General features: G+C 58.1%; 1 protein-coding gene across 1 annotated transcript; it reads left to right on the top strand.

Moving 5' to 3' along the window:
• Positions 1 to 9826: 9826 nt before the first annotated feature.
• LOC137672758 (protocadherin-10-like) lies at positions 9827 to 14234 on the top strand. The gene is made up of 4 exons (XM_068417151.1): positions 9827 to 12313; positions 13489 to 13547; positions 13652 to 13740; positions 13984 to 14234. The coding sequence occupies exons 1-4, from the start codon at positions 9827 to 9829 to the stop codon at positions 14232 to 14234; spliced, it is 2886 nt and encodes a 961-aa protein (XP_068273252.1).
• The last annotated feature ends 4409 nt before the right edge of the window (positions 14235 to 18643 follow it).

Below are 18643 nucleotides of genomic sequence, written 5' to 3'. Positions count from 1 at the left end.
TTTTAGAGTCATTCTGGAGATGGGTGTAAGAATGTAGGAGGGGGAAGGAAGAGAGGGGAAGGGGAAGGGAAAGGGGAGGGGAGGACAGGACTGGGGACCTGCGTTTCCATTAGGCAATCCAAGAGCAGCCTGGGCTGCATTCCAGAATTTACCAGCTTTAGTGTATCAAGGGCCATTTTTTTTCCCGTCTGCTGCCTATCAGTGTCTTTTCACCTCTGCCCTCCCCTAAATCCGCTTCATTTCTGCTTTTATTTACCCCAGTCAGACCTTGTGTGACTCATTCCCATCCGCAGTCAGGATTTGTGTTTTGCGTGCCTGGGTTGTCGTAGCTCTGTCTCACTCTCTCTTTTTATGTCTATCGATGAGGTCCTTGCTCTTGCCCTTCTCCGTACTCCCGAGGAAGGCTGCGGTGTGTTTAGCCTGCTCTTTCTAATACATCTAGAACAAATCCTGTAATGCTTTACTGCTGTTTTTAATTCCTTAATCTTAGACTGCTGACAGCTTCATTGCCTCGGGTCTTTCCGCTTCAATTCAGATTATAATCCCCATTGAAGATGCTATTGAAATGATATATAGCCAGTCAGATACAGCTGTCCTTGGAGGTTTGACCCTTTTAACTTGGCAATCCTTTGGCTTCGGCGAGCGCTCTCAGAGCACACGAGCTGGAAAGGCCACTTTCATTCCAGCCACGTCCCCAGCGCTGTTCAGACTGCAGCACGTGGCCCTGGCTGAATGGGAGAGAGAAGCCGCTTGTGCTTTCGTGCCCTCCGGGGTGTGAAGGGGATGCTGCCGTGCTTTCATACGCATTCAAAGTTTTAGGACGTTTCAGAGATTTAGCAGCAGCCATTTTATCCCAGCCACCAGCTCTACAGAAAACCAGCCCCTCGCTGCTGCCTGAATTTGGTTTGGGCTTTTGGGGAAGGGGCAGGGGCTGCCCTGCACCCTCCTCCCTTTCACAGGTTGTGACTGTGGAGCCAGTGGCTCCTGCCTTGGTTTCCCCACGGAGCATCCCACCATCCTGGCGCACCCAGGGGTGAGGTGTGAAATGGGCAGCCCCTAAAAATCCTTCCTGGGGATGGCCGGGGCTGTTGGGCTGGAGCCTGACCTGGCCTGTCTGAGCGCCTCTGCCCACTGCTCTCCATCCTGGGAGAAATCCCTCCGTGGTACGGCGGCGTGAGAGGCAGCTTTTATTAACGAGATTCCTCTTTTGCTAAAAAGCCTGCGCTACCCAGACTCCCTCCCCAGGCCATCTGCATCCCCTGGGCTGAAGAACCCCCAGCATCTCCGTGCTGCTGCTGCTGCCGGTCCCAGTGCTGGGGCGGCTCTTTGTCTCGGCCGCTCGCTGGGAGCAGTGGTGTGTGCGGCAGCAGACACAAGCTCCTGCTGGATTCCCAGCAGCGGGAGCTGCCTCTAGCCAAGGATGAAAAGCTGGTTTCATGGGAGGAAATAATATTTAGAGAAGAGACAGATAACATTCTCTGCATCCACTGTGTTAACCCTTCGCTCCCACCGCTGCTTGGTGGGGTGTTAACCCTCTGCTCGCTGCCCCTGAGGCTGGAGCAGTGGTTCTCTGGGGCTTTTCATTAGCACTCCCCATCTCCACGCTGGATTGTGAGGCTGCTGGTGCTGGATGTGCCCGGGCATCATCCTGTGAGGGAGGACTGAAGCCTCGTGCAGGGGCTGAGCACCAACACCCAGCTGCTTTTCCCTTCCTTCAGAGGGGCCCGGGAGGCTGTTGGGCCTCCCCTCAACCCTGCCCTCTCCTGCTGGTCCTCCTTCCCCTCGCTCTCTTCAGATCCCGCTCAGGACTAGAGCAGCAGCAGCTGGATCCAGCCCAGCATTCCCACTGTCCCAGTAAAATGACTGGGATTGGGGACCTGGAGTGATTCTGGAGAAGAAGGGGTCCCCGCCTGGCCCCAAGCGTTACTGAGCCTTGGCCAGCTGAATCATTACCTGCTCCAGTGACTTTATTAGCAAAAAGACCCAGCTCTGTAGCGATTTATACCGGTTTTACATCCTGCCCTCCCCAAGGAGAGGTTTAAGAGCTTGGCAGGAGCTCCAGTCCTCCCACTGCTCAGGCCATAAGCTGCTGCTGCCCCAGTTAGGCAGCCGGTCTTGCCATTTGCCATCATTCAGCTGAACAACATCCATAGGCGAGAGCCCCAGAAACGCCCCCACCTCCTGCTTCGCTGTGACCTGGTACGGTGGTGCCGGGAGGAGGTACCACCACAACCCCGCTCTGCTGGGGATGGGCTGCCAGGGCTGCGACGCTCCTGGGTCTCCCATGTCAGCAGACCTTCTGCTGCGGCACCGTTCCACACAACCAGCCCTATGCCCCCCCCTGCAGCTCTAGGGACACCCAGTTTACTAAGTGCCACCCCGATCAGTCAACATTTGGCCCAACCCATAACCTGTCCTGCTTTCCTCACATGGGACAAGGTTAGGGTCGAGAGGAAAAGGGCCTCAAGTTGCCCCAGGGGAGGTTTAGATTGGAGATCAGGAACAATTTCTTCACCAAAAGGGTTGTCAAGCACTGGCACAGGCTGCCCAGGGCAGTGGTGGAGTCACCATCCCTGGGGGGATTTAAAAGACGAGTAGATGTGGTGCTGAGGGCCATGGGTTAGTGGTGGGCTTGGTAGTGTTGCGTTAATGGTTGGACTTGATGATCTTAAAGGTCCTTTCCAACGAAAATGATTCTATGATTCTAAGGTGTCCCCAGGGGAGAGCCCAGTCTGTGCAGGGCCAAAGGCCCAACCTCTGGTTGGAGCTGGTGTTTCCGCAGAAGGGAGCAGAAAGGGATGGGAAGCTGGAGTAGGGGAAGGTAGAGACTTGTGGGGGGGAGGTTCCTGGGCTGGGAGGTGTTTGCTTCCCATCTGGAGCTTGGATGGGAAACTTGGACACTTGTTTTCCAAAAAGGGCCAAGCAGGGAGCAGGGGACACCTACAGCGAAGTGGTGCTTGGCTTGGAGACCTCGGCAAGTGGGGCCACTCCCCACATGCTCAATACTCGAGGCTGAGCCAGGTCAGGCCACAGATGGGGCCAAGAGGGAACAAACAATGCTCTTGAGTGCTCCAAACTGGGAGGAAGGAAACAACTCCAGTGGCTCCCCCCATCCCTGTTGGGTCTGCTGCCGCAGCCAGGTTGGGCTGGAGGGTTGCTGGAAGGCTGGATGGTTTCTGCTGGGCTCGGTGGTGGGGCTCCTCAGCGAAGGGGAGGTATTTCTTTGTCACAAGCAAAGTAAAAAACCATCATCAGCCAGAGAACAAACAGCTCCAGGCTGGAGAAGGATCAGGGAGAGGGGGGAGCCGGGGAGGAGCGGGGGGAGCGTGGGGACAGGGGGTCCGCAGGAGGTTTGTCAGGGACTCAGGATCTCGGAGCAAATTTCTGCTGGTGGCTGCACACCAGTGGCACCGTGTCACCAACTCACGCCTGCGTCCCCGTCACCAGCTCCGCAGCGCTGAGCACCTTGGGGGGGTCAGGGCCACTCTGCGGAGGGCTGCGGGAATACGGTCCCTGCTCGGAGAGCGTGTGATGTGCCAGGCAGCCGGGGAGCCCTGGGGCACTGCCAGGCCTTTGTTCCTCCTTCTCTTTCTTTTCCACCTTCAGATCTTTTTTTTCCCCTCTGCTTCCAGCCTGCTGTGTGTGCAGCACTCCCCCCGCTTTCCACCCACAGTTCCTGTCTTGATTTTCCTTCCCCTCTACAAATACGTGTTCCTCAGGCTCCTTCTCCTCCCTGCCCAGCTCCCTCCATCACCGTTACCTCCCCAGATATGTTATTTTTTCCCTCCTTTGCCCCCTCTCCCTGTTTTCCCCCAGGCCCTCCTCGTCCCTTCCCCTGCCCGCTCCTCATCCCTTCCCTCCTGCCTCTCGGGCTCCCCTTCGCTCACTCTCTCTCTCCCTTTCTCTGACAGTTTGGGGGAAATCTGTCTGTGTCAACACACAAATTCCATTATTTATTGGCTGAGCGGAGCGAGGTCCTACACTCGTCTGTAATTGTCTGCAGATCAAAGCTCCCGCTGATGGCAGCTTTGCCTTCCCGCAGCAGAACACCACCCCCAGCCTCCACGCTCCCCATCCTCCCGGGGGAGTCGGGTGCGTGCGTGTCAACACCCTCCGTGACTGATCTCCCAGACAGAGAGGAAAGAAATAGGGCTGGTGGGGGAGAAAAGGGAGACCTGGAGGATCTGCGAAGCTCCCGGGAGCAGATGGGGATGTTGGGGGGGGTGTCTCAGGGGGCCACAGAGTCCCTGGCAGGGAATAGGGGAGGGTGGGAAGGTAGAGGTGGGGATGGGGACAGAGAAATGAAGTGAAAGAGGGGATGGGGAAGCAGGAAACATCCCCATATCTGTCCAGGGCTGGAAGAATTGCAATTTCTTCTCCAGAGATGCCTCTGTGGAAATCCAGGATGGCTCCCGAGAAGCAGATGGCTAAAAAACTGAAATGGGGACAAAGGAGAACGTGCCTCTTTCTATTCCCTCTGTAACCACCGACCTGGCCCAGCGATGTGAGACTTCAAAGTGAAATGCAGGCACCCACTTGCTGTTTGGGTGCTGATGCAAGGAGATGGGTGTGGGGAGAGGAGAAGGAAACGTCCACCCCAACTCCTGCCCCTTGGCCTCCTCGTTGGGGCCCCAGCTCCAACATTTCCAGCACGTCGTGAGAGGAGAGGGAGAAGAGAGGGAGAGGGAGAGGGAGAGGGAGAGGGAGAGGGAGAGGGAGAGGAGAGGAGAGGAGAGGAGAGGAGAGGAGAGGAGAGGAGAGGAGAGGAGAGGAGAGGAGAGGAGAGGAGAGGAGGGGAGGAGAGATTTCAATCTAAGCACAGGATCATGGAGCCCTGCCAAGTGTCAGAGTGATGTTTGGGCTCTGTCAGGGTCATAGCCCCTTCCCTGGAGCCCTTTGGGGCTGATGAGGTAATCCCTTGTGGCTACAGGACTTGCTTCTCACAGGAAAGAGCAGGTCACATTTCTTGTAGGATCACCCACGTGGAGGGGAGAGCTGCAGTGGTTTCTCTGCTGGAGGAGGTGAGGCCAATCGGAACCCACCTCCCCAGGGCCAGTCTTCCCATTTCATCAAGACACACTGGGGAACTTGGGCGTGGTGAATCCACATCTTCTGTTCCACAGGGTTCTGCAGACACCAAGAGACACAGACACCATCAACAGTTCTGAGAGCTCGATCCCCTCAATGCATGAAGCTGTCTGGCTCAAGCCATGGCTCTGCACGCCTTTAGCTGTCCTATTGTCCCCAGCTTTTCCTCCTTGTGACACCTCCCTGGCCGTACCACCAACCCTCTTCCAGCTTCTTTTTGCACAGAGTTCAGGCAGTTTCACTGACGCTTCTCCCTGTAAGCTATTTTTCCAAGCCTTAAATGGGTTTTTTTTAATCTTCTTTCAAAACTTCAGGCGCAGGCGCTGTGTGCAGTGCTCCAAGATCAGTCACGCTGGTGCCTGACAGAGGAGAGGTGTTACCTCTTCTCTCTCAAAGCCTCTGCTCTTCACCCATACAAGCATCACACAGTTGCCCACCCTTACTTTCCTGCTTGCTGACCCCCCCTCTTCCTTCTCAGTCCTTCCCAGAGGAGAGGAGACATTCCCACAGGACATTGTAGGGGAGAGCCTCTAAGAAGATGTCCAGGGCAGTACGAGTCCCAGCTCTCCAGGTAATGGGGACACAGCCCTTCTTCTGCTTTCGGTCCAAGGTCTCTTACTTCAGGAGGACCCAAGACACTTTCAAGACACCAGCCATGAAAGCAGCTCCCTTTGCAGGCTTGGGCTTGCAAGAAAATTCCCTGCCTCTGAAGCAGGAGCGGAGACATTGGCTTCCTGCAGCGAGTCTGTGTCCTACAGGGAGCCAGAACTGGCTCACCTAGGAGCTGAGCAGGACTGGCCCCTCATGTCCTCAAAATGCTTAAAACTAGATGGTGGCTTCAGAGGGTCTGCTCGGAGCTGAGCCTGTGTCTCAGCCTCCATCTATCCCAGGCAGAGCAGTTGGGGGATTTGTTCCTAAGTGTTGCTGGCCAAGAAAATCCAGTGTACTCTACTGGTAGCGGCCCTTGAGTTGGTCACCTCAGCTACTTCTTCTCAAGTACAAACCACACAGAACTTCAGGAGAACTTCACTGACACACCCTGGGTCTAAACCTGCCTGGTGCAAAAAGTCTACCTGCACTGCTGCCAGGGAATATGAGGGTGCTGAGCAACTCAAGCACCTTGCAGGACAGAGCCCACAGACTAGGACTTCCAGTCAGAATGGAACACCAGCATCCTTTGTTGCTCCACACCCCACCTCTGGGCAAGGTGTCTGTGAAAAGAAATGGCTCCTTGGCAAACAGGACACACATTCTTGAAACCAAGGCTCTCGGGGCAGCATCTCCCTCGCTTTGGTGACCACTTCACCTCTGCTCAGCTGTGGGTTGCTACAGGTTGGGGCCTTCCAGATCACACAGTGGTTTTGATCAGGTGGGGTCTCTGGAAGCCCTGGTGCATCCCTGCTCAGAGCAGGGCCAGTAGATCAGGTTGCTCAGGAGGACCTCCAAGGATGGTAATTCTGGCCCCAGACTGGTCCCTGTGCCAGTGTTTTACCACCCTCATGGTGAAGACTTTTTCCCTAATAGGTAAGAATTTCCCTTCTCCAGCTCATGCTTGTAGCTTCTCACCCTGTCCCTGTGCACCTCTGAAAGCAGGTTGGGCATGTTTAATGTTTTGTGACCCAGCACCCAAGCACAGGCAGTGCCCCACCAGCCCTGACAAACACACCGAGACGGCCACCAGCCCCTTCAGGGCCCTGGTTTTTCCTCCCGAGGGAAGGCAGGGAGCCAACGCTTCGGAGGGGCAGGAGCACTGCTCAGGGCATCCCACTGCACAGAGCTTTGCGGCTTCAAAGCCCGAGCCCGCAGCGCCTGACCCTGCACAGGCAACCCGGGACTGACTTACCAGCCGTGGGGCCAGGGCTGCTCTCATCTTCAGTCAGGAGCCCCCCCGCCTCCCACTGCGGTTGCCCTCTTGGGCGCTGCAAACTATAACTGCTCTGGCTTCGAGCAAGAAGGGAGCAGCAAGCCCACATGCACGGCTGGGCAGAAGGTGCCTTGGGGAGCTGGGGGAAGGGATGTGCGGGCTGGCAGGGACAGCACTTCCCGCAGACCCTTCTGCTGCCCCAGACCACAGCGGGCAGGAAAACGGAGTGAGGGTGGTGGCTGGGCAAGGGTTGGTGCCTGCAGGCAGCCGGGTGCTGGCCCCTCCACCCTTTGCTCTCCGCGTGGTTTTTCCAAGGCAGCTCAACCTGCGGCATCTCCTGCTACATCCCACCCTGATCTCTCTGGCTGGCCTTGCCAAGGCACATCAGTGCTGACCTGCGGCGTCCGGCCACCCGCCCGCCTGTGCCAAGACATCTCAGAGAGGCACCACACACACCCCCCCGGCTTCTTCTAGCTTCCAGCATCTTCCAAAAACAAGCTTCTAGCTGCGTCCTGATTCCTTACCCCAGGGCTGGCAGCTGAATGCTCCCCTGGGTCACAAGAGGGGACTTAAAATCTACAGGACATCAGACGGGGTGTTAGCCAGGGTGCTGCACTGTCCCCATGCCATATCCCCCATCCTGCTGTCCGCCCTCCTCTGCTATGCCCCGCCAAAAAACTCTTTTTGGGATCCCCCATCCTTCTGCAGCACGCCCAGCCTGTGCTATTTCCTTCAGGGAAGGGATCCTCGGAACAAGCCTGTGTCCTCTCTCAAGCCCCCCACTTTTGGTGCCCTGGTGTCGTGGAGGCTGGGGGGGGGGAGGGGGCAGAAAGGGACCTCAAGATTTGGGGAGGTGAGGAAAAGGAACAGGATGGAACTATGTCTTGACTTCCCTTAGGGGAGGGGAGCAATGGGGTGGGGGGATGGATCCCCCTCCAAGGAAGCAGCGATGGAGAGGGGCAGGGGGGGGGCACCGCCGAGCAGAGCTGGAATAGGGCCGGGCAGGGGTTCGGGGGGAGGGCACGGATCCTGCCGGGAGCGGGTTGTACCGGGGAGGGGGAAGAATGAATATTTTAATCTGAATCAAACAAAAGGGCGAGAGCCGCTCCGGGGATATTCCCGGAACGCACTTGGTCGGGGACGGGGAAGGACTTGGGGGGGGTAAACGAGACCCCCGAAAATCTCTGTGTCCAGTTTCCCCCCCCCCCGCCCAAATCCCCCTCTGGCCTGAGCGGAGCTCGGGGGGCTCCCGGAGCAACCCTACGCCCTCCATCCCCCCTCCGGGGTGCCAGCCCCGGGCAGGGCTGGGCGGTGATGCAGGGTGAGGAGTGGGGGGACAGAGCGGGGAGGGGGCGATGAGAAAGAAACGGGGCGGGGGGCGACAACGACGACGCCGGGGGTGGCCCCGCCGTGGGAGGTGGCGACCGGCGCTCCCGAGGCAGCCTGGGCTTCACTTACCGGGAGCCGTCCCGATTCCACCCGTGAGCGGCCAGAGCCCACGCGTGACCCCACCGGTGGCCCCACGAGCGCGACACGTCCCGCGGGGGTCTCGCTGCCCTCCCAGGGACCAACTCCCCTTTCCCCAGCCCGACAAAACCCTCCAGCCCCGCCGCCTCCTGCTTCCTCCCGTCTTCCCGGTCTCCCCTGGATCCTGCCTCCCACGCGGGTCCCCGTGGGGAGCGGGGAGGGGGGGGGCCGGCGGTTCCCTTCCCACCGGGGACCGGGAGGCAGAGACAAAGGCGGTGAAATATCACTGCACGGCTAAAGCCGCTCCGAGCCCTTAACGAGATCGTTAGGGGATTATCCGCGCCCTAAGCAGCCGCGGGGACGGGGCGGAGGGGGGCGGCCGGCCCGTCCCGTTACCGAGTGTCCGCGGTGACGGCACCGGTGGGAGGCGACGCGCGGAGCTGCCCGGGGGAGGCGGCGGCTGGAGCCGGGTCTGCGGGGAGAACGGATCGGCCGGCGGAGGGACCGTGATCGGTACTGAGGAGGGGAGGGGGGGTCGCAGGGGGCTCCGTCTGTCGCCCTCCGGGGGTCGGTGGGGACCCGAGGCTCGGTCCGCGTCCGCCTCCCGCGGGGGGCTGGAAAGTTTGTGCCCGCGGGGGGCAGCCACCGGTGGGGAGGGGACCGGTCCTCGGGTCTCCGGCGGGATCGTGCCCCGAGAGCCCGAGGGGGCTGGCACTGGGGTGCCCGTTGGGGGCCGGGATTAGGGGCGCGGGGCTGCGGGCAGGCGGGGGGTCGGGGGTGGGAGCAGGCAGGGAAAGGGGAGGGGAGGGGGGGTCTCTGTGCCTCCGCGCTGATGAGCTCAGCTTTATCCAGGGCTGTAATCCCCCCTGCTCCGGTAATTAAAAACTCCGCATTACAAGGAAAACGGTGTGCGGGGAAATGTAATCAAGTCTGGAGGGGCTTAACCATCTGGTAAAGGTTAGGACCGGCACGGCGGGGGGACGCGGCCGGTGGATTTGGCAGCCGCCACGATCCGGGCTCCTCTTAATCTACCGCGGGGACGAGCGCAGCATCTGCGGGGTAATACCGGTGCCCCGGGCAGCGATCGGTCTCACTGGAGCTCCCACCGCCGTTAACGGGACCTCCCCGGGGCTAGCCCACATCCCAGGTGGGTCCGGCTCCGGTCGACCGATTCTGGTGTGGCACCGGGGCTCGGATTGCGTCCCCTCCCCGGGGCCAGCAGGGAAAGGGTTAAGCGGCCGCCGGTAGCAGAGGCTCATCCCCCCCAGCTCCGGGCAAACTCCCCCCCTCCCCCCCGCCGCCCTCGGGAGCCCGAAACTCTTTGGAAGTGCAAGCGGCGAGCAAAGGCGAGGGGGGACGCGGCGGCGCGGGTGGGACCCCCCCCGTCCCCGGGAGGGCTGCGGGGCCATGGGGGCTTGGGCAGGCTCCGGGCGGGGGCAGCTCTTCCTCCTCTCCCTCCTCTTCCTCCTGCTGGCCGGATCCCCGGCCCCGCGGCCGGCGGGCGGGCAGCTGCGCTACGCCGTGCCGGAGGAGCTGGAGCACGGAGCCTTCGTGGCCAACCTGGGCGAGGACCTGGGGCTGGACGTGTCCACCCTGTCAGCGCGGCGGTTCCGCATCGTGTCGCGGGCCGGGGCCAGGCAGCACCTGGAGGTGAACCTGGAGAATGGGATCCTCTTCGTGAACGAGCGCATTGACCGGGAGGAGGTGTGTGAGGCCGGGGGGACCTGCCTGCTCCACCTGCAGCTCCTCGTGGAGAGCCCGCTGGAGCTCTACCGCGTCGAGGTGGAGGTGCTGGATATCAACGACCACGCACCCACCTTCCCCTGGCAAGAGTATGTGCTGGAGGTGGCCGAGTCCGCCGTGCTCGGTGCCCGCTTCCCTCTCGAGAGCGCCCAGGATCCTGACGTGGGCACCAACTCGGTGCACACCTACCGCCTCAGCCCCAACGGGTTCTTCTCGCTCGAGGTGCAGACACGCAGCGACGCCAGCAAGTTCGCAGAGCTGGTGCTGGAGCGCGCCCTTGACCGCGAGCAGCAACGGGCGCACCGGGTGCTGCTCACCGCTCTCGACGGCGGCGTCCCCGAGCGCTCGGGCACAGCTCACATCCTCGTCACAGTGCTGGACGCAAATGACAACGTGCCCACCTTTGACCAGCCCTCGTACGGCGTGAGCCTCCCTGAGGATGCCCCTGCCGGCACCCTGGTCATCCAGCTCAACGCCACTGACCCGGATGAGGGCTCCAACGGGGAGATCGAGTACTCCTTCAGCGGGCACGCACCACCGCGCGTCCGGGAGCTCTTCCACGTCGAGCCCCGGAGCGGGCGGGTGCTGCTGAAGGGCCCTCTGGACTACGAGCGGGCAAGCCTCCACGAGCTCTATGTGCAAGCCAAGGACCGCGGACCCTCGGCTGTGGCCGTGCACTGCCGGGTGCTTGTGCACCTCCTCGACGTGAACGACAACGCGCCAGAGGTGACCCTCACCTCTGTGTCCACGCCCGTGCTGGAGGATGCCCCACCAGGCACCGTCATTGCTGTCATCAGCGTTCTGGACCGGGACTCTGGGGACAACGGGCGTGTGAGCTGCGAGGTTGGCCCCGACGTACCCTTCGAGCTCCGCTCCTCCTTCCGCAACTACTACACGCTGGTCACCACACAGGCACTGGACCGGGAGGTTGTGCCCGAGTACAACGTAAGCATCACAGCACGGGACATGGGGTCCCCCACCCTGCTGACCCGCAGCACCCTCACCGTCCCGGTGTCCGATGTGAACGACAACGCCCCCCGCTTCCTCCAGCCCTCCTACAGCGTCTACGTGATGGAGAACAACGCGCCCGGTGCCTCCATCTGCTCTGTCAGCGCGTTGGACCCCGACTGCCAACAAAACGCCTACCTGTCCTACTCCATCGCTGATGGGCACATCCATGGTATGCCTGTGGGCACCTACGTGTCCATCAACTCGGACAGCGGGCACATGTACGCCCTGCGCTCCCTCGATTATGAGCAGATCCGCAGCTTCCAGATCCAGGTGCAAGCACAGGACGCAGGTTTCCCCCCACTCAGTGCCAACGTCACCGTCCACATCTTTGTGCTGGACCAGAATGACAATGCTCCGGTCATCGTTTCCCCCATGCCACGCAACGGCTCGGTGGCCACTGAGCTGGTGCCGCGATCAGCCAGGCCTGGCTACCTCGTGGGCACGGTGTCGGCGGTGGATGCGGATGCGGGGCTGAACTCCCGCCTCTCCTACCAGCTCCTCCAGGCCACTGACTTCACCCTCTTCAGCGTGGCACCAGACACGGGCGAGCTGCGCACCCTCCGCTCCTTTCTGGAGCAGGACGCAACCCAGCAGCGGCTGGTGGTGCAGGTGCGGGATGGGGGGCAGCCAGCCCTCTCTGCCACCGTGTCCCTCCTGCTTTCAGTGGTGGAGACCATGCCTCAGACTCTCTCAGACTTCAGCGAGTTCAGCCTCCCCCCGGAGGCCTCCTCATCCTCCCCACTCACCCTCTACCTCCTCATCTCCCTGGGCTCCATCTCCTTCACCTTCCTCCTCGCCATCCTCATCCTCACCGCCATTCGGTGCCGCGGAGAGCGGCGCTCCTGCCAAGGTGACGGCTGCTCGCTGCCCCGCTGCCACTGCTGCCCTGGGTCCAGACTCTCCTCTGACGGCCTGAAGACATCCAACCTGACGGCACAGCCCCCCGCAGGGACCACGGCTGCCACCTGCCTCGACGTGCCTGGGGGTGGCCCCCCAGGCTACTGCTACAAGGTCTGCCTTGGTCCTGAGTCTGCCCAGAGTGACTTCATGTTCCTCAAACCCTGCAGCCCACCCCGGAACAACGAGAAGGACCCCGGGAAGCGGTCCCAGCCGGGCAAGCATCTCCAGGTCTCCAAGCAGGTAACATCACGCTCGGCGGTGCTTAGCAGCGCTCCACGGGTCCCCCCAGTCCCCTCCCTCAGCCTCTGCCGTGAGGCACAGCTTTTCCCAGAGAATAATGGGCGCCTTTGATCAGTGCGGGGGAATTAGGAGCCGTCAGGCAGAGGGAAACTCTCCACCGAGCTTCCTGACGGGTCTAATTACTGGGAGAGCGTCAGGCTCAGCTGAGGCGAGAGGAAATCCCTTCCCACAGCCTTTTGCACCCATTAGAGACAACGGAGATGCTCTGGTGCCCCAGAGGGGTGGGATGGTGGGGGTGGCATCTCCTTGGGGTGGCATCTCCTTTGTGTGGGTGAGCATTTCACGCTGGGACAGCCTGATGGGAGTCCGCAGTGTCCCACTGCTGCACCTGGGGCTGGTCCTGGTCCCACCAGCACCACTCGTGTCCCCAGTTCTGACACCCAGGCCTGGCTGCTGCGCTGCGCCGGCGGGGAGGGAGTGGGGTCTTCAGGGCAGGATTTTGATGTCAACATTCGTTAGGTATTGAAATGAGGAAGGTCTAATTTTCCCGATGAAAGACTCTTTCCGAAACGCGATTACAAGTATGGAGGGTGATGAGGCGTTTAATCCACTTACGTTTGACTTTTAATAAACCAGCCCTTCCAAGGAGAGCCCAAGACTCGCTGCCAAGAGGCTCTCCCTGCGCATCTCCTTGCACCGCTGGACTCACTTCTCTAATACGTTAATAGGATTTTTCCCCTACTTGTTTGCAACCCCCCCGGGACATTGGGTGGGCAGCCAATTTCTGCTCCTCTCACCCTTTGGCGCCTCAGGCCTGGCCCGAGTTACTTTTGCATCTGCAAAAAAGGCTTTTTAAAATTAACAGAACTAGGAAAACCCCCCTCTCTCTCCCTGGAAGGACAGACCTTGACAATTAAACTCCCAGAGACAGAGAGCAAGCCCCAGACAAGCCCGATGTCTCAGGAGAGTGGGGAAGGTCCAGAAGGGAACAGGCTGCTTCAACGCTGCCTCAGTTTCCCTAAAATGGGAATGTGCTGCTTGCTTCTCCACAAAGGGGATGGAGAAAGAGGAGATGGGGTCCTGCATCCCCGGCTACTGAAGCCTTGTGCTGGCAGGGCTGGGCTGATTAACAGAGGGTCCCAGTAGCCAGCCTTGCCCTTCCCTGTGTTTTCCAGATCAAGCAGCCCAACATGGACTGGCTGCCTCCAAGCACGCAGCGACCTGCCCTGAAGAGGTACCAAATCCGGCACTGCGGGATCAGAGGGAGCGGGTGGAAGGGGGATGTGGGGACGGGGAGGTTATCTCAGATGCAGCTTTGAACTGGTCTCTTCTCTGTAGCTCCCAGAGCCTGGAGGACATCGGGGAAATCCGCAGAGCCCTCCAGAAGGAGCACGAGAGGCTGTGCACGCTGGTGACTCCTGTCTCTGGTTAGTATTGGGGTGTTGGGAAGACCAGACCTTCTTGTTGTTTGGTGGAGGTGCAGTGGGGGGGACACATCTCTGCTCCTAGCAGTGGCAGAGCTTTGTGGGGTGGAAGGGGTGTCCAGGCTCCAGAGGGGAGGTTGGTGACACATGGCCACAGCCTTGCACCCTGGGACGTGGGTGTGACTGTCCCACTGAGCTATGGATGTGACCTCCCCTGAGCCAGTCTCACACTCGTCTTTCCTCCAGAGTTTCAGAAGGCTTCGGCAGGAACCAACAGCATCTGGACACCCCAGTACAGCCCCTTGTACCCAGCCCTGGATTATCAACACAACGTCTACATCCCCGGCACCCCCACTCCGCTTTCCAGCAAAGACGGGCCCCTCTTCCCGGGCCGCGAGAACAAGAACAGCTTCTCCACCTTTGGCAAGAGGAAGAAGATGACAACTTACTGTGACATGCATGACAGTGTGGTTATCAACAACGACCTGAAACAGTGACCGGCGCTGGGCCTGGCTGGCTCTGCCCAAGGCCCTGGGAATCACTCGCATTGTTTCAGCGGCTACGTCCACCCGCGGCACGCAGCTCCATGTATGGACCACTCAGGACTCTGCCGGGCCGCTGAGATAGTGGCTCACCAGGGCGTGGGGAAAGGATTTAAGGAATAACAGACTGAGAAGTGATAGAGGTGGGCAGAAGGAGGGTGGGGGCATTTCTCCCACCTCATCCTGCAGAGCTGTGTTGGCAGCAGGTGCTGTTGGGGGGCCATATGATCAGATTGAAGCAAATCTGCCTTGAGTTTACCCATTCCCATGTCCCCTTAGGGACCATCCATCTCTATAAACATTGTCTCTTCCTTGTCTTGTCTGGCTGTGTGAATGTACTGAGCTGCATGCCTGTATTTCTGTCCCGGTAGGCATGGAAAATGTACACAGACCAAGCCTGGTTCAGTCCAGTCTGACCCTACATACTGGGGCAGTGACCGTTGCTCTGTCCCTGAGCTCCAGTGAGATGTGTTGCATGTCCAGAGCAGCCGTTGGTGCCTGGCTTCTCCGGGAAGTGAGCACAAAACCCAGCCATTATGGGTGCTTCCCTTCAAACCCTGACCTGACACGTGCAGGACTGGAGTCCCAAAGTCCAGGCCGCGGCCAGTCTTTGCTCTGGGAGCAGCAGGGGCTGGAGCACACACAGATTGGATGGCCAGAAGAGCTGTTAGCTTAAGCAGCAGAGAGATGCACAAGGTGAGGCCCTGCTGGGTAACTCTCTAGCCCAAGGCAACGTCATCTGAAAGACAGTTTCCAGCCGTTGGAGGGGCTCCATCACAGGTGACAGTCCTCTTCCCTCCTCCCCCTGCCCTCACACAGATCTCTCTTTTCCCCAAGTCCTGAACCCCTGGGGGAACCCCTGCACTGGGGATGCCACCTGCATAGGACAGACATCTCCCACCGTGTCCTGCTTCTCTTTGAGGACTTTTAGCTGGCTCTCAGGAGCCCTCATGGGCAGGACTCCAGCCCCAGAACAGTCTCTCCCCCTGCCCCGCTCACCCTACACCTGTCCACCCGGTCTGTCTGCCAGCATTGCCAATCGCTCCCGTCACGGGACAGTTCATTTCCAATCCATCTGTGCAGAACATGACAGCTCTTTCGAAACAGAGTTTGTTTCACAATGTCTGATTTGTACCAATAAATTGTATTTTAATAGCTGACCCTGGCTCCTGGCTGTCCCTGAGCTGCACATGACAGCAGGAATTGCTCCTCAGCTCTTGGAACGGGGCTCTCAGCTCCAGCATGTCCCTCTGGCCTCCTTAGTGGCTTGAGCAACCCAGGAGAGCTCAATTTATTCGCTTCACCAGGATGCTGGGGGATCAAGGCCCCCTTCCGTCTCTCCCTGGACTCAGGAGCACTTTGGGGTCATGGCCAGGAGAAGCCATGTGCTGGAGATGTCACAGATGACTCTGCTCCATGCTCCAGCTTGGGCAGAGTCTCTGCAGGGTTTTGCACCAAGGTGTGGGCATAAAGGGCTTTGAACTGCTGGGGAGAGGGGCTGGATCTGGCAGTAACGGCTTATTGTTGCTGTTGTTTGTCATTTTCTAGGGTTAATTAAGCTTTCCCCTGGATGGTCACCACCCACCAGCTTGCCTCAGGAGTCACAGAGGTAACCTGGGTGTGTGCCAGGTGTAGGGACCAACTGCCTGGGAAGAGGCAAGCCTGTATTTGCTGGTGGGATGACTCTTCACTTGATCTGGGAGGTGGTTCACCTTTGGATGAAGTCCTGAGATGGCCACGCTGTGGCTGTCCTTCTCTCACCCCCTGCTTGCTCAGTGGCTGGCTTGGGGAGGCTGCAATGCGGCTTTTGGGATTAACCCAGAAAAGACCTTGTCTACAAGTGGGTAACGTGCTCTTTAGTGGAAGCAGGGGGCAGGGAACACTCAAAGGGGTCCTGTGGGAGTCAGGGACCCAGGAGGACAGTGCTTTGGACATGAAAGGGACTTGGCTGCTTGTGGTGACTTCAGTCCCAGCTCACATCTGCCTGGCCGTCAGTAGATGAAATATTATTCCCTGTTGCAATTAGATGGTAGGATGAAGGATTTTATGCTGCTGAGTGCATTCTTTGATGGTCTCTGCAGAGTGTTAAGGGTAAAAAAAGAACCCCAAACAGCCACTACCTGAGACCCCTGCACAGCATTACCCTGTTTCACTGCTTCAAAAGAGAAAGTGAATTATGTTAAGTGATACAATAGAATTAATAACAGCCTCAAGAAGTAATAACTGCGTCAAATGGACTTGACTCCTGGTGGGGGCAGCAAGCATCTCCCTCTCCTGGATTAGCTCCGGCAATATCTTCCCTGCCATTTTCAGGTGGTGCTGGTCAGGCATAAGGAGAGGACTGCGCCCCTCTCCAGCGAGCCCACAGGGGCTCAGCCACAGCCCCCCTGCAGCAGGGTCAAGCCGTTGGTTGTGTTTTAGCTCACACAGCAAAAACACCCAGTACACATGAGGTATCCAGGATCTAAATGAGCACATGGAGCTGGCACTTTGTATCAGATTCCCAGGTGTGGCTTCCCAAAGGGAAATTGATCTCAAAATTGATCCCCAAAACCGTAGGCATTTGAAGGTGACACTTTGCATCCCTTTCTTTGGAAATTCATGGGGTTGAGCAACCAAGCAGCCAGCTTTTTCCACCTTCCCACGAGTGTGTCACTCTCCAGTGTATTTTATTGGTATCTTTAACCTCTACTACTAAGGCTCAACATCCAGTAAATTGCCTCCCTCTTCTCTCCATTACTCCTGGCCATCCTCAGCCCAGGAGATGAGATAGATACACACACACACACACTTTTCTGCACCTCTTACTGATCCCCAGGTTTGCATGGTCAGGTCAGGCTTCTTCCAAAAGACATTTGAGGGTCAACACAGTGCCCACCCAGGCCCCAACACCCCCCATTCCCTGAGGATCTCCTTTTGCTTAGTTGAAGGAAATCCTGTACTGACAAGAGTTCAGTTTCACTCTTTCTTCTCGACCAACATGTTGATAAAAAGGACAATAAAAAGGCACTTGCTTTAGGGGAGAGAGCACTTGCTTAAACCTAATTCAACCACACTACTATCCCTTCTTCAAAGGGCATGCCTGGTCAGAATCATCCATCTAATAGATGAGATCTCCTCTGAACATCTCCCACAGGGACAGGGTGTCATTAAAAATGCAAGACCTTTGCCCTACAACCAGTTATTTTTACAACTCTTCCTGTGCTTACACTCCTGCACAGTTCATGAGCATTAGCTGGTTTCTGTAGTCTGGTAATGCACTGGGCATGAGAGCCGCTTTGGAGACACACTCAACAGAACGCTCTCTATATGCACCTCTCATATGTTCCAGATCTCTCAGAGATCCAGAGGCAAATTTGGCTTTCAGGGACCTGCCAGCCACCTTGAGATTTGCTTCTACAACATTGGGAAAGTTGCCATGTGGTGCAGTTGGCTGCAAAATGCTGCAGGCCATGCTAGGCAGGCACATAGTGCTTCTGGGCACCAGCACAAATAGGGGAGGGTTTTGTGCTCCCGCTGTTGCTGAATAGACTCTTTGGGTGGAAATATTACTTATATCTCTGTGTAAGGACTTGAAAGCATGTACCAGAGAGACAAAATGAATCCAGAGGCAGAGAGAAAAGAGGCCAGAGAGAAAGGACCCAGAGGGGCTGGTGCTCAGCTCTACTCCAGTCTGCTACACATGGAGTCAAGTAGCAGCCAGTGAAGTCCCCACAAAACCTTGGCGAGGACACAGCACCCTGCATGCGGTCAGGTTAGGCTGGGTAGAGCCATGAATACAGGGGATCTCAGCTCCCCAGATGTGTCAGTGTCAGCAGGATAGAGCTAAAATCCATGGAGACCAGAGGGAGTCTGCGCATTGACCTTGGAGGGTTATGGATCCAGCCTGAAGTCTGTGGCACTCAGTGGTTAATTACAGTCTCCAAAGATGCTAGGACTTTGTTCTCCTCTTCTCTTCTCTTCTCTTCTCTTCTCTTCTCTTCTCTTCTCTTCTCTTCTCTTCTCTTCTCTCCCTTCCCTTCCCTTCCCCTCCCTTCCCTTCATCTCTTCTCCTCATCTCTCCTCTCCTCTCCTCTTCTTCTCTTCTTTCTCTTCTCTTTTTTTTCTCACTTGAAGTTGATGCTGGAATGAACACACCTTAATTCAGCCAGAACTGGTTCAAGGTCCAGCCTGATTTCTTTTCAAATTGCCTCAGTGTCTTAAATATCTCCCTGGACTCACCCTACAGAACAGTTTGCTGTTCTTGGCTGGATCCCCTCCTCCTGCTTCCTTTTTGATCTCTGTAGATGTTTTGTAGAAACAAATATCCTTTAGCTTTTGTCATAATAAGTTAGTCTCTGCCACACGGAAAAACAGTCTGCGTG

This window comes from Nyctibius grandis, chromosome 22, assembly GCF_013368605.1.
Source record: "Nyctibius grandis isolate bNycGra1 chromosome 22, bNycGra1.pri, whole genome shotgun sequence".
In the NCBI taxonomy this organism is placed as follows: domain Eukaryota; kingdom Metazoa; phylum Chordata; class Aves; order Nyctibiiformes; family Nyctibiidae; genus Nyctibius; species Nyctibius grandis.
This window is presented reverse-complemented; position numbering and strand designations above follow the sequence as displayed.